Source organism: Psammomys obesus, unplaced genomic scaffold (assembly GCF_907164565.1).
Source record: "Psammomys obesus unplaced genomic scaffold, mPsaObe1.curated_primary_1811, whole genome shotgun sequence".
Taxonomy (NCBI): Eukaryota; Metazoa; Chordata; class Mammalia; order Rodentia; family Muridae; genus Psammomys; species Psammomys obesus.
This window is the reverse complement of record NW_026585504.1, coordinates 47,594,597-47,608,301: the sequence shown is the minus strand read 5'-3', so window position 1 is coordinate 47,608,301 and position 13,705 is coordinate 47,594,597. Positions and strand designations below refer to the sequence as shown.

Here is a 13,705-nt window from a genome sequence, read left to right as displayed (position 1 = left end):
CTTTAGGCTTAGAGGGGCAAGCCCCTTTGCCTGCAGAACCATCTTGCTGGCTCTAGATCACTGGTTCTGCCACGGGCCATGTGAGTAGGTAAAAGAGAGAGTGTGTGTGCACATGTTTTTAAATATCTGTTGTCTTATCTCTGTTTCAGCTTGACATGTTTGCTTTCAGAGCATATCCCCCTGAATTGTGAGAATATCTTGCAAGGAGTTGGAGCAGCATCTCCACAGCCCTGTCTTTACGCATTGACTGCTTTAAATTGGCAGAGAACATCGTTTTTCAGTGTGTCGTTATTGCTTAGAGCAGTGGCAATCGGAATAATTTTAAAGTGAAAATTTTGTGACTTGCCAGTGAGTTAAAATAATTCCAATGTCTGAAAATAAGGAAGTCTGACACAAAAGAGGGTGTGCCCATGTGATTGTCCAGGTGTATATTAACCTCAGTCACCTCCATATTCCCCAGAGTGCAGCTGGTACTCAGCCAGGTCTGAGGGTGTGACTGATGTGGAACACCCAGGAAGAGAAGCAACTAGAGGTGGGGGTGGGGTTTGATTCAGAGTGAGATCTTAGTGTTTTCCTAGAACAAACCTGTCTTGCCCTTGTGCTCCTTGACTGTGGAACTCTTGGGAAACTTTCCTGACTAGAAAATAAAAGATCAATCATTGTTGATATGTCCATTCTAATTAAAGGCCTAATCAGTGTGTCTGCTGGTTTGCTGTGGGCTGTTTCTAGGAGGTATTTGGATTTGGAGAATTGAAAGGCTCTCCTTTATATACCCTGGTTTTTGTTTTATTTTCCCTTCTTAGTCTCTTTTAGAGTTATTTGCAAATCTGAATAAACGTGATAGGCTCCAAGTGTCCTTGAAGCTTCTCTGATGTAGTGAAATAAAATACCTGCTTCTTTGTATTCACACATGTGTGTGAAGGTGTGGGTGTGTTTGAATCAGATCCTTTGTTGGAGAAATGGGGCTTTGGGATTCCATTGCAGCGTACTATTTTAGTCCATTTTAATTTTTCTTAGAATCTTATCTGCTCCCTACTGTCTCCTCTATGAAAGAGAATATGTCCCATACAGGAAGTCTTGAACGGGACTCACTTGGTAGCTGATATTGGATGTCAGCTTGACATACTTGGGGAGAGGGAACTAAAAATTGAGGACTTGCCTCTATCAGGTTGGTCTGGAGCATGTCTGTGGCCAACATTCTTTTGGCTGCTGATGGACAGAGGGTTCTGCCCACTGTGGGCAGTACTATGTCTGGTGGTCCTAGGCTATATGAGAAAGCACGCTGAATACAGCAGCCAGAGAGCAAGCCAGTAAGCAGCACTCATCCATAGCCTCTACTTCAGCTCCTTCCTCTGTGTGTCTGCCTTGAGTTCCTGCCTTTTCAGTGAGGGCTGTGACCTGTGAGCTGAAGTAAACTCCCCCCAAGTTACTTTTGGTCCTGGTGTTTATCACCAAAAAAAAAAAAAAAAAAAAGCAGAGTAGGACATCAGGCATTCTTCTTTCTTGGCACAAATGAGCGTGTGCATAACAGGATAGCAATAGTGGCAATTTCTGTGTGTTATGAACAGTCCCTGGCTCCTTACTTGCTGTGGGATGATTGGTACTGATGAACAACACAGACCCCTTTCTGTGGGGACCTTGGGAAGGATGGGTTTTGTCTAGGCACTGGCTCTAATAGCTGTACCATTGCATTTCATCCTCGCCCAGCTACCATAAAATTGAATGATGCAGTAGTCATTTTACAAAACATTCTGGTATGCTGGAAGAGGAAATAAATGAGAACATGCTATCTTATTAGAAAATAACATCTCTGCCCAACTGTGTTTACTGGGTGGGTTCAACACTCTCTGAGAACACTTGAAGTCTGTTTTAAGTGGTGTTGGCGCTTTTTGCTCCATGTTTGACGAGCATTAGGCATCTGTCAACCCTGGGGGTCTTTTGTTGCCGTTCCTTTAAACTTTCAAGTCTCATTATTTATTGTGTGTGTTGCCATGGAGTGTGTGCATGTAAAGGCCAGAGGACAGCTTTTCTGGGAGTTGTTCTCTCCTTCTGCCATGGTCCTAGGGATCAAGCTCAGGTCGGCAGGCTTGCATCATCAGGTGGCGAGCACCGTTACCCGTGGGCCACATTGCTGGCCTGGCGACTGTTTGTTAATTTTTAATAATATAACATCTCTCGGGCTTCTCCCCCTCCAGTCCTCAGTGGCTAGCCTTCCAAATACGTCATTTCTCATTTGGGTCCCACTGCAGGACATCTGTCTCTTATTTCTTTCTGGTGTATTAAGCATCTGACATTGGTTGATATTTCTATAGTTCCATCAAGCATCGTGTAAAATCAGAGTAGAGCTTTTGTATTGTGTTGATAGGACTTGCCTGAACGCAGTGGTGCTGTGTTCACTTCCATCTTCAGAATTCCTGAAGCCTCTCCCTGAGGCTCCCAAGGTGCTGTTCTCTGCCTCTCTCCACAAATCACAGATGTTGCGGTCCTCAGCTTCACCTCACCACAGTCTTGTAGTGTGTTCCTATCAGAACAATCACTTTTACCTCTCACTTTTAGTAAATAGGCATTGGATGAGTGTGGAGAGAAAACCAGCAGTTAATCCCAGTAAGACTTAAGAGATGCTGAATGTTTCTTTTCTTTCTTGACCCATAATATTATCTTCTTAGTGTACTAGTGACTAGCCACCCAGAAAAATCCTCTATCCATCTCCTTAAATATACACTAAATTATAAAGAAATAGATAATAAAAAAGAGGCTAAAACAGTCTTTTTTTTGTGTGTTTTAAGAAAAAAAATTGTTCTTCACTTGATATTAAAATACATATGGGGAACAATTAGGGTTGTTTTATTATCATAATTCCACAATGCCTGTGACTATATGTTCCTTTAGTTATATTAGTGCCCCCATAACTATTGCTTCCTGATTATCTAGTTTATAGCCGAGGGGGAAAGATTATTTTAAGGACTAACGTGTGACATGTTTGCTTGTGTTTGTTTTAGGAAAACCTCAGAGCACTGGGAGTTCGGAACGGATTCAGCTCTCAGGAATGTACAATGTCCGAAAAGGCAAAATGCAGTTGCCAGTGAATCGGTGGACAAGACGCCAGGTTATCCTGTGTGGGACGTGCTTGATAGTATCATCTGTGAAAGACAGCTTGAGTGGGAAGATGCATGTTCTACCACTAATTGGTGGGAAAGTAAGTGTGAAGCAAGAATGCTGAAGAGTACTCTAGCATTAGTAAGGACCTTCCAGCCGTCTGTGTAACATGAGGGAGATGGATTTGACTTGTCTGAAGCCTCACTTTCTGATGTGCTCCACTGGCGGGCATTGTTTACTGGATCTGTAAAAATAGCAGTGCCGTTGGATCACAAGAGAAAGTGGATCAGCAGAATGTCATTGTTCTGTTTTAGAGTATAGATGATGAATTCGTTATAATTAGGCATCCTTTGTTCTGCTGAGCATGTACTCATAGTACAGGATACCATGCCCAAGTCTGAGTGTAGGAATGCACAAGTGTGACTAGATTTCCGTTACCTTCTGCTTGTTTGTGTGTAATGACTTAGCGGGATTGGCATCTTTAGTTTATTACTATGGCTAGCTATACATTTGAACTGGAAGTGCTACTTATACACTTGACAGATATTTCCAACATTATTGGTGGCTTTTCTTTGGGCATTTTGACTAGTTTATGCCCATTGCTAATATAATAGAACCATTTTTTTGTGGACATATTAAATTCTCTGCTGGTTTATTTATAAGTATTAAATTCTCTGTTGAATTAGGTGGCATCACTATAATCACATGTCAATATTTGCTGGCTTTCACATGATGTAATTTATTAAAGAGGAAAGATTTAGATAAGAAATGGGTTTGCTGGAATTGGGGACATATGAAACAAGCATCCCCCCCCCCTTCTTATATGAAAAAGGAGGTAGGAGGTGGAGAATGCAATTAGAGAAAAAAATAATTAAAAATAAGTATTTTTAATTAGGCTAAAAATATAAACTTAAGTTGACAAATGTCTGTTCTATTCTAAGAGTCAGAATTGAAGGTAAGGCTGGATCTGCATAGTGATAAGAGGCTTTGATGCTCAGCAGCTTTGTAGTATGGTTTGTCCTTGTGAGTGCCCTGTGCTAGTTGCTCTCTGCTCTACTGGTGTACCCTAGTCCTAGGACGGCTATGAAGCCTTTCACAATGGGTTTTCAGCCAGACTGGAGGTAGATTTAGATCTATTCACTCTTCCATTTTGAAACCATTGCTTATTAGCCTTTGTCTGAGCATTAAGGATTGGTGAGTGCAGTCAAGGATGACCTTGAACTCCTGACACTCCTGCCTGGGTTCACAGGTGTGGGGTTACAAGTGTGTGCCATCACACCCAGTTTCAGTTTCATGTGGTATGGAGATTGAACCCAGGCTTGGCATATGCTGGGCAAGCATTCTACCAAGTGAGCACATCCACAGCCTATCGAGTGCAGCTTATTATTTAACATTTTGACTTCATGGATTACTGAAAGTTTTGTTGTTCATGTTGCCGTCATGGATGATTATTTTAAAATACAAACATTATTAATGTTTGCTGCTGTTAGACCTAAAGTCTGTCTCTTTATGATGCTGGGTATTTGCACGTGTAAATATATGTGGCATTATTAAATGTCTTTTGTGGGGGAAGACACTGTGTTTGATATTAGGAAATGGGAGTCACCAACTTTGAACAGCTTCTGATGCCATATCAGGAGATGCAGGCTGGATACATCATCATCTGCATTAAAGCGGTAAGAGAGCTAGAGAGCAAGAGCACGGTGTGAGGTTAGTAAAAGGGCAGCATTCTCTAGGGAAGAGAGAATTTTGTAATGAAAGATGTAACAGTAATAGAACTTGAAGGATGAAAAATCTTTTGACATATACAGTGGGAGCAAGATTATTATTCTCAGAGAGGAGAAAAAGCATGTGGAATGTTCAGGTAAGGTCAGAAAAATCCAGCTATAATTAGCATTGCCATTCAGAGACTCATCCTGTTTCCCAGGCCTGTTATTGGATGGGCTTCTACTATTGAGTGAATTGAAAGTTAATAGCTTCCGCTTTTTACAAGTAGATCTTGTCAAACCTGCTTTGCACTGTTTTAAAATAATGGAGCTTGTTGAAAAACTGAGTCTTTAAAACCTGTTGACCCAGTTAGGAGACAATAATTCACTTTTTGTAATTTGAGCTTTCCTTCATGTGTGTTTATTTCTTTTTGTCATTCTGTTCCAGTTGGTAAAGGGAAAACAGATTGAATGCATGAGCCTTCCCCCACTTTTCTTTTTAGTTTATATGTGGAAGAGCTAGACATGAAGTATGGGATGGGTTGGTCATAGTCCTATGGCAATTGCTGTGGTGTCAGTTTTCCACATCAGCAAAACATGATTAGTTTACAATTTTCAAATAACAAGTGGCTTCATTGTTAAAGAAAGTTTACCAGTAAGTTGTCTCCATGGGGAGAGAACTTGCCAATCCTGATGACCTGCATTAGATCCCTGGAACCCACATGGTAGAAAGACAGAACTGACTCTTGCAAGTTGTCCTCTGACCTTCATATGAACCTTGGCCCTTGTACACACAGACACACAAATATAAGTGTAATTTTATAAAAAGTTAAAGCAATCTTTCTTTTCTTTTTTTATTCAGATTATATCTTGGTCATAGCCCCTACCTTTCCTCCCAGTCCCACCCTCCCTCCTGCATCCCCCATCTTCTGTTCCTTCAAATAGGGGAGTCCCCTACCTAGACACCCCAGCTCATCTATTCACTTGAGGACTGAGTTTGTCTTCCTCTCTGTGGCCTGCTAGGGAAGTCCCATCAGGGAGAAGTGATCAAAAAGCAGGCAATGTAGTCCATGTCAGAGCTATCCCCCACTCCCCTAACTGGTGGGCCCCCACGAAGCCTAAGGTGCCACTGGCCACTTAGAAGTAGAGAGAGGATCTAGCTCCACACCATGCACTGTCCTTAGTGGTGCTTCAGACTCCATTGGGCCCTGCTTGGTTGGCTCTGATAGTCTTCTTGTGGAGCTTTTGTCACTTCTTTTTCCATTTATCCTTCCCCCTTCTTTTCCAGTAGATTCCCTATGCTTTGCCCAGTGCTTGGCTGTGGGTCTCAGCATCTGTTTCGAACTATTGCTTGGTGGAGCCTCTAAGAGGACAACTCTGGTAGGCTTCTGTCTGCAATCATATCAGGGTCTCATTAATTAAATCACTCTTAAAATGTTGAAAAATACTTTTCAGATACATTTTTATTCATTATGTAGTCATGCTAAATTTGCTGTTTAGAGTTAAACAGATTTTTGCCAGAAGAAAACAGGAAACAACCTTGGAACCTGCCACAGAGGGCCTCTGAAAGCCTCTGCAATATAGACTGTCAAAGCAGATGCTGAGCCTGATGGCCAACTGATGGGCAGAGTGAATGGAATTTTATGTAAGAAGTGGGAAATAGTAAGAGCTGGAGGGGACGGGAACTCCACAAGCAGAGCAACAGAACAAGATAATTTGAACACAGGGAACTTCCCAGAGACTCATACTCCAACCAAGGACTATTCGTGGAGATAACCTAGAACCTCTGCACAGATGTAGCCCATGGCAGTTCAGTGTCCAAGTGGGTTACATAGTAATGGGAAGAGGGACTGCCTCTGACATAATCTGATTGGCCTGCTCGTTGATCACTTCCCCCTGAGGGGGGAGCAGCCTTACCAGGCCACAGTAGAGGACAATGCAGCCACTCCTGATGAGACCTGATAGACTAAGATCAGAAGGAAGGAGAGGAGAACCTCCCCTATCAGTGGACTTGGGGAGTGGCATGCATGCAGAAAGGGGAGGGAGGGTGGGATCGGGAGGGGAGGAGGGAGGGGCTTATGGGGGGATACAAAATGAATAAAGTGTAATTAATAAAAAATTAAAAAAAAAACAAAAAACCACACATACAATTCTAAAAAAAAACAAACCAGATTTTTAGAAAATATATTTAAGTAAGGCTTTAATACGTATTTAAATAAAAATGAATAATAAATGAAATAAATGTCTACCTTTTATTTTGGACAATACAGAGAATTATCGATGGCCATACCTTCAGGTTTAAATGAGTGAGTTTATTGGGTATATAGCAAATGAAAATAAAAGAATAAGTACCAGGTTCATAGGCAGATGATAGACAGAAGCAGATAGCAAACATCACTTAGCACAATGCCCAGTAAATACTGGAACAGCCTGATTAGGAGGATGATGGACATTCTTTTGAGGTAAAGATTTTTCATTGTATATATTTCATGTTTCCGTAGTTTTCATTTCTGAATGTTCTAATCTGTAAATATTTCACAGTTACCATAATTTTAAAAGTAATTTTTTTACTGATGAACATTTGGGTTGCTTCCAGATTTTTGTTGTTACCATAGTATTGTTGACATAATCTTAGAGTGATATGCCTCCTGGTGAATATTTTTTTTAAGGCAGAAATTATTGTTTACAAGAGAACTTCTGAGCTCAGGGACATTTGGCCTTATGTGGAGATGATTTTGACATTGATAACAGAGAACAGGCAACTTGCCCTTGAGCCTGTACTGACATTGGGCTTGTCTTACTTCCTGCAGTTCTTTGTTGCGAAGTCCATCGGGCTCTAGGGGTGTACCTTGCTTTCTTTTTAGTACCCATTATTCACTTCCTTGGTTAAGCCTTCTCTAACACATTTTTTTTTTTTTTTTTAAATTCCAACCTGCTTCACAAACTGGCTACTCTTAAATTCTTTCAGCATCAAAACTGTGAATCTCACTTTGGTTTGAGTCGAGGTCCTGGAAAATCTAGGAGAACTTTTCAGACTGAGGAAGGTGCAGACAATGGGAGTTGGGCCTGTTGCCTCTGGCCCCTGGGACACTGACAGGACAATGGGTCAACAATTGACAGTATTTCCTGTGGCAAAGGGACAGGAACATAGACTTCACAGAGGGAGCACAGGGCACCCAGAAATTAAACAACAAAGATCTAGCTTTGAAGTTATCCTATGGTAACACAACTAACTACTAGATTTTGATGGCTTCCAGTCATGACTTCTTGCTCATATCACAAGACGACTATGAATTGCTGGGGTTTGGAGTTGATTTCTCTTTCTGTACATTTCTGTAGGGACCCTGCCTGATATTCTGTTCGTCTATTGTTTAATATTTGTGACCTGTGGCAGAGGAAAAAGTAATGGTCCTGTCATTTCCTGGTTCCTGTCCATTTGAACACTCGTTTTCATTTGTGTGTCCGTGTGAGTGCATGTGCATGTGTGAGTGCAGTGAGAAGAGGACACTAGGTGTCCTTTCAGTCACTCTCTGCCTGCTCCTCTGAGGCAAGGTCTCTCCCTGAATCTCAGGCTCAACTCTTGGGCAAGCCAAGAAGCTCTAGCCCTCTTCCTGTTCCCACCCACATTGGAGCTGTGGCTCTAGGTATTTGTAATGAATGACTGGTGGCTTGTTAAGTAATGTCTTTACAGCCTTGCTCTTGTATACTTAGATCTGAAATAGGAACACATGCCACTCCTTTGTCAGATGCTTGTAGCCAGAATTACTTATACTGACTTAACTGGGAAATGCTTAGAAGTAGGTGAAGGGTTGATGAATACCCATGTCCTTGGTGCAGAGGATACTCTTGGCATTAAAAGTGCTAGCAAGGGTTTCCAGAGTAAAATCTCATACGATGGGTTAGACAGATCCTGAGCAGTGAAGAACTCAATCCAAATTCCTGCAGTGATCTGAAAATACACCTTCTGGAGTGTATGCACCCGGGAGCAGTTACTAGCTCCAGGATGTGAGCATATTCACATCACAAGATGATACCTAATTTGTTTGCCAGAGTGTAAATTTACACCCACTCTTGTTTATGTGTCTGATTATCTTTTTATATTTTACCATAACTTATTAATTATAGTGTTATTCACATGTGGGCACACATGGGTGCTATAGTTTATGTATGGAGGTTAGAGGAAAACTTGGGAGAATTGCTTTTCTTTTTCTATGATGTAGGATCTGGAGATCAAAATAGGTTGTTGAGCTGGGTAGCAAGTGCCTTTATCCATTGAGCCACCACATCCTTCTTTTACATTTCATATGTAATTTCTTTTTAATTAAGTGTTTGTGTGTATGTAGGGAGCATATACACATGAGTACAGGTGCCTGTGGATGCTGGAAGAGGAAGTCAGATCCCTGAGAGCTGGAGTTACAGGCTGTTGCTGTAAGCTGCCTGTTGTGGGTGCCGGGAACGGAACTCAGGTCTTTGGAAGGAGCACAGTGTCAGCTCACCACTGAGCCATCATTTTGGCTCCAGTTTCTATTTTATTTCTGTCATTTAGCATAGAGTTCATTCAGTTTTTGGTTTTGAATTTTTTTGCTGATAAGTTCTATGCTACGCAAATTAATTTCTACTTTCTTTTCTAAATATTAAAATATATTAACCTTCCCTGTGTTTTCTTGATTTCATCCCACAGATTTTGTCATGTATTTGTTGAGTTCTAGCTTCTTAGGTTATATATATATATATATATATATATATATATATATATATATATATATAGGCTCTGAAATGATTAGGAGTACATAGTTGAAAAGTGTGTCATGTATGGGACTGGGTTTGTAGGTGTACTAGAACACTTGCCCACACACAGACTCTGGAAGTCCTCAGCTCTTAAAACGGATGCTTTAGAAGTGTGCTATTCATCTTCTAAACATACATAGATTTTAAACTAAGTTTCACTAATGAATTCTGAGATGATTATATTTTGAACAGTGTTCATATCATAATTTAAAAATCCTTTTGTACATTCTTTGTGACTTGGCTTATAGTCAGGTAATTTTTCTCAAGAAAATGATAGGAGTTTGTGTAACATGTTTTATTTAATTTTTTCTCTTTGTGAAGAATATACTGTGAATGTAAGTTTTCTATTTTCACTATAAGAGGAAGAAGCCCAAAGCCCTGTTGTTAAGATATTTACATAAAGAATAAGAAAGGAAGAGTTTTTACCAGTTTTCAACAGGAAGAAGGAAATTTCACTTGGGTGGTGAACTCTAATGAAGATAAAAAAAATCCCCTTTTCTTGATTTCCTTGTAACTAAGATTGGCTGTAAATAGTAAGGGGAGCATGAGTGGGGAGAGATAGAGGCAAATCTGATTAAGAAGCCACATCTGCACTGCACTCTGGTTTACCTGTTTTCTCTGCATCTTTTCATAGGTGGAAGAAGTGAAAAAGCACCAGCACTGTTTAGCATTCAGCTCTTCGGGGCCCCAAAGCCAGACTTACTACATCTGCTTTGATACTTTCACGGAATACTTAAGGTGGCTGCGGCAAGTCTCCAAGGTAAGTAGAACTTGCTTGTGTCTCACTTAGTTCCAAAACACAGTTTTCTACACTTTGTTTTTCTCTTTCATATATGCCAATGACTAGCAACTTTTAGTGTTAAAAAAGCTAAATATGGGTCTCGCCATCAATTTTTCTTTATCACTGGCTTTGTCTACTACCCCCCAAACATAGCATTTTTTAAAAAATTAAGGTTTTTTTTTTTGTTGTTTCTTTCCTTCCCTCCTCTTTTTTTTTTTTTTTGAGAATTTTATCTGAGTATTTTAAGTCATTTCCAACTCCATTTTCAAGCTCATGACTTCTTTCGTTATTATTGGTATAGTGTTGTGTGTGTGTGTGTGTGTGTGTGTGTGTGTGTGTGTGTGTGTGTGTAATACAACTACCAAGTTCATTTAGTGTTGCTGACCACCTGACCACCTGGGAATGGATAACTATCAGGAAGTATTCTTGAAGAAAAGGGATTCTCCCTTTTGTACCAGCCATTGATTGCCTGTAGCTCTTCATCCGGGGTAGAACCTGTGACTGGCCTGTCAAGGTAGCCACAGTGGTCCAGTAGTTGCATTCATTTCTTGGTCTAGTTAGTAGCTGTCTTGGACATCAAGTCCACTCATTGGAAAGGAATTCATACCTGCCACTGTAAATCTAGAGCTAGCCAGCTACCTGTGGCTGGAGAGGTCATGGATTCTAGAGAAAACATACTACAGTCACTTTCCTAAAGCAACACAATTTATACCTGTATTGTAAGTACTTACTCTTCTACCCACAGGTAAGTGTACCTCTCAACCTCATCAAACAAACTGCTTTTTGTAGTAGACGGACGTTGTTACAGAGATCTAAAACTGGTCACAATGCAAAGAAGAAGCGACCGGGGTGCATCGACAGTGCAAACACCTAAAGCTCAGAGAAAGTTGTTGAAGTGGGGGCAGGGTGATCGTAAGAGCCAGAGGACCAGGGCCCTTTTGTCAGATGGTGTCTTCTACACATGATACGGAAATGGCACCAATAAAGTCTTAAAAATATGGTCGCTCAAATAAGTCCCACATGATGAAAATGAGCCTTCACAAATTGTGTACAGGGGTAGAGAGATGGCTCAGTGGTTAAGAGTAGTTGCTGATCTTTAGAGGACCTGAGTTCAATTCTCATCCCTGACATGGCAGCTATCAGTCACCTGTGACGCCAGTTCAGGAGATCTGCCACACTCTTCTGGCCTCTGACAGCATTGCATAGACATGCATGTACATAAAACACCTATACCCATTTAAAAACAATAATAAGTAAACATTTTTATGTGTGAGATTTTAGCAAACCAAAAATTCAGTGATTAGAGTGGAATGGCTATCTTAATGTTACAGACAAATAACAATAGACTGAGAGTATTTCAGTGACTAGCCCAGGATAGGATAAATACAAAAGCACAGGACACAATAGCAAGATTCCAAGCTTCCTGTGACTTCTGATTGTATTTTCGTACATTTGTTGTCTTCCCCCACCTCTTTCTTTTATTCTGCCTTTTTGAGTGATTTCATTCTTTTTATCTTTTTCTGGCTATTTTATATTCCTGTAGGCCCTTGTGTGTTGTTCATATGTGTTTGTCCCGTGAAATACTGCACCTGTGTATTAAACCAGAATGGCGTTATAAAGGAGATAAGTAAGTGCCGATTTTTCAGATTCTCTGTGAGCAGGCATTTTTGCATCTTATTGTGAAGTAATGGGCTAGATTGCTGCACTAAGTGCTTTGGTTTTGGGTGTGTATTTTAAATGATGGTCTCTGGGGTGCAGGAACATTACCACAGAATTCACTGTCATGTTTTTAAATTTACAATCCAATTTGTTATCCAAGTTCAGTATGATTCATACTGTTACATGATGGAGCTATTTGTCAAGCAAGTGAGTAAGAAAATAATTGTAGAGGCAGTTAATGGAAAACTAAGCCTGTCATTTCAGAGGCTCTCTGTGGTGCTCCCTCATTTCGATGACAGGCGAGTTGCTGTTCTCTGGTGAGGGCTGGCTCTTAGAATCGTTAGCTTTTCTCCCTTCCAGAAAAGCATTGGCAGGTTTTGGTTGATGGTACTTAGAAGATGCTCCTAATCTAAGGCAAATACAGGTTCTGAGTGCACGGGCAGCAGTCTGTAGCTGGAAATGGCAAAGATCGCACTTCCCCTTTAGTCTTACATGTGGGCTAACTGTGATACGAAGTGCACATATACTTGTCCAATAATTTTAAAATTCACCTTGTGATTACAGCTATTAGGAGACAAGTATCAAATAATATGCTTTGTATTTAAATAGTTTTAAAATGTGTATTCACAATTAAGTAACACTGTGGATTCAAAGCAATAAATCAGTTGTTGGATTTTCTCCTTTATTCAGAATAAAAGGCCAGCATATTGTCAAAGCAAAGGAATTTCTTCTGCACTAAGACATAAACCTTGTCTTAAAATACTTTGACATTATTTTATATTTACGTAAATGTTGTACAGGGCAGTTTTCACATTCCCCTTGTTCTGTTTCCTGCCCATGGAGTCATGGTGCATTCATCAGAGCCAGGAGACTGCCCTTATTGGCTTATCAGTCTGACTGCATATGTCCTACAGTTGCTTTTCTGTTCTCTTTCTAATCCAAGGCACCATATTCCATTTGGTCACGCTTTGTCCCTCTGCTGCATGATAACTTTTTTTAATCTATTTTTTATGACTGACAGTTTTCAGGAATACAGTTTAGTTGTAAAATGACCTACGTGGAAATACTTTTGATCTTGTACATCAAATACATAGTAGCAGAGTAGGCCAGGTGTGAGCTGTTTACAATAAACAGAATTGAGATAGTCTTTTTGTTTTTTTAAGTGTGCCTACCACCCATTCTTTTTCTTTCTTTTTTTCTTCAATTTATTTAATTTTATTTTGAGTGCATTGGCGTGAGGGTGTCTGTTTCATTGAACTGGAGTTATAGACAGCTATGAGCTGTCATGTGGGAATTGAACCTGGGTCCTCTGGAAGAGCAGACAGTGCTCTTAACTGCTGAGCCACCTCTCTAGCCCCTGAGATACAAATCTTAAATAGTGATGAGGGTGTGGACAAGAGAATTGTAAACTTCCAAGTAAACCACAGCAGATTATTTTGATTGACACAGTTGTAAAAAAAGAAAAGAAAAGAAAAGATTACTGGTTTTATCTGTTGAGTACCATGCAGTTGGTAAGTTGCTTGACTCTGCCAAACATTTGCTCGGTATCTTCTTTTGGTCAGGTCTGTGATTTGTGCATTGAGAATATAATGAAGAAAAGTTCAATTCCTATCAATTGTAGGATTTATGTTACTTAACGGAGAGCAGGGGAGATGGTTAAATGTACCCCTGAATT

The 13,705-nt window shown here is 40.3% G+C and overlaps 1 protein-coding gene across 1 annotated transcript in view; it reads left to right on the top strand.

Annotated features, from left to right (window-relative positions):
* Phlpp1 (PH domain and leucine rich repeat protein phosphatase 1) overlaps positions 1-13,705 on the top strand; it is a 217,321-nt gene that overhangs the window by 95,015 nt on the left and 108,601 nt on the right. Inside the window, exons 3-4 of the mRNA XM_055603063.1 lie at positions 3,000-3,196; positions 10,225-10,350. Coding sequence (XP_055459038.1) covers positions 3,000-3,196; positions 10,225-10,350 — 323 coding nt within the window. The remainder of the gene's footprint in view (positions 1-2,999; positions 3,197-10,224; positions 10,351-13,705) is intronic.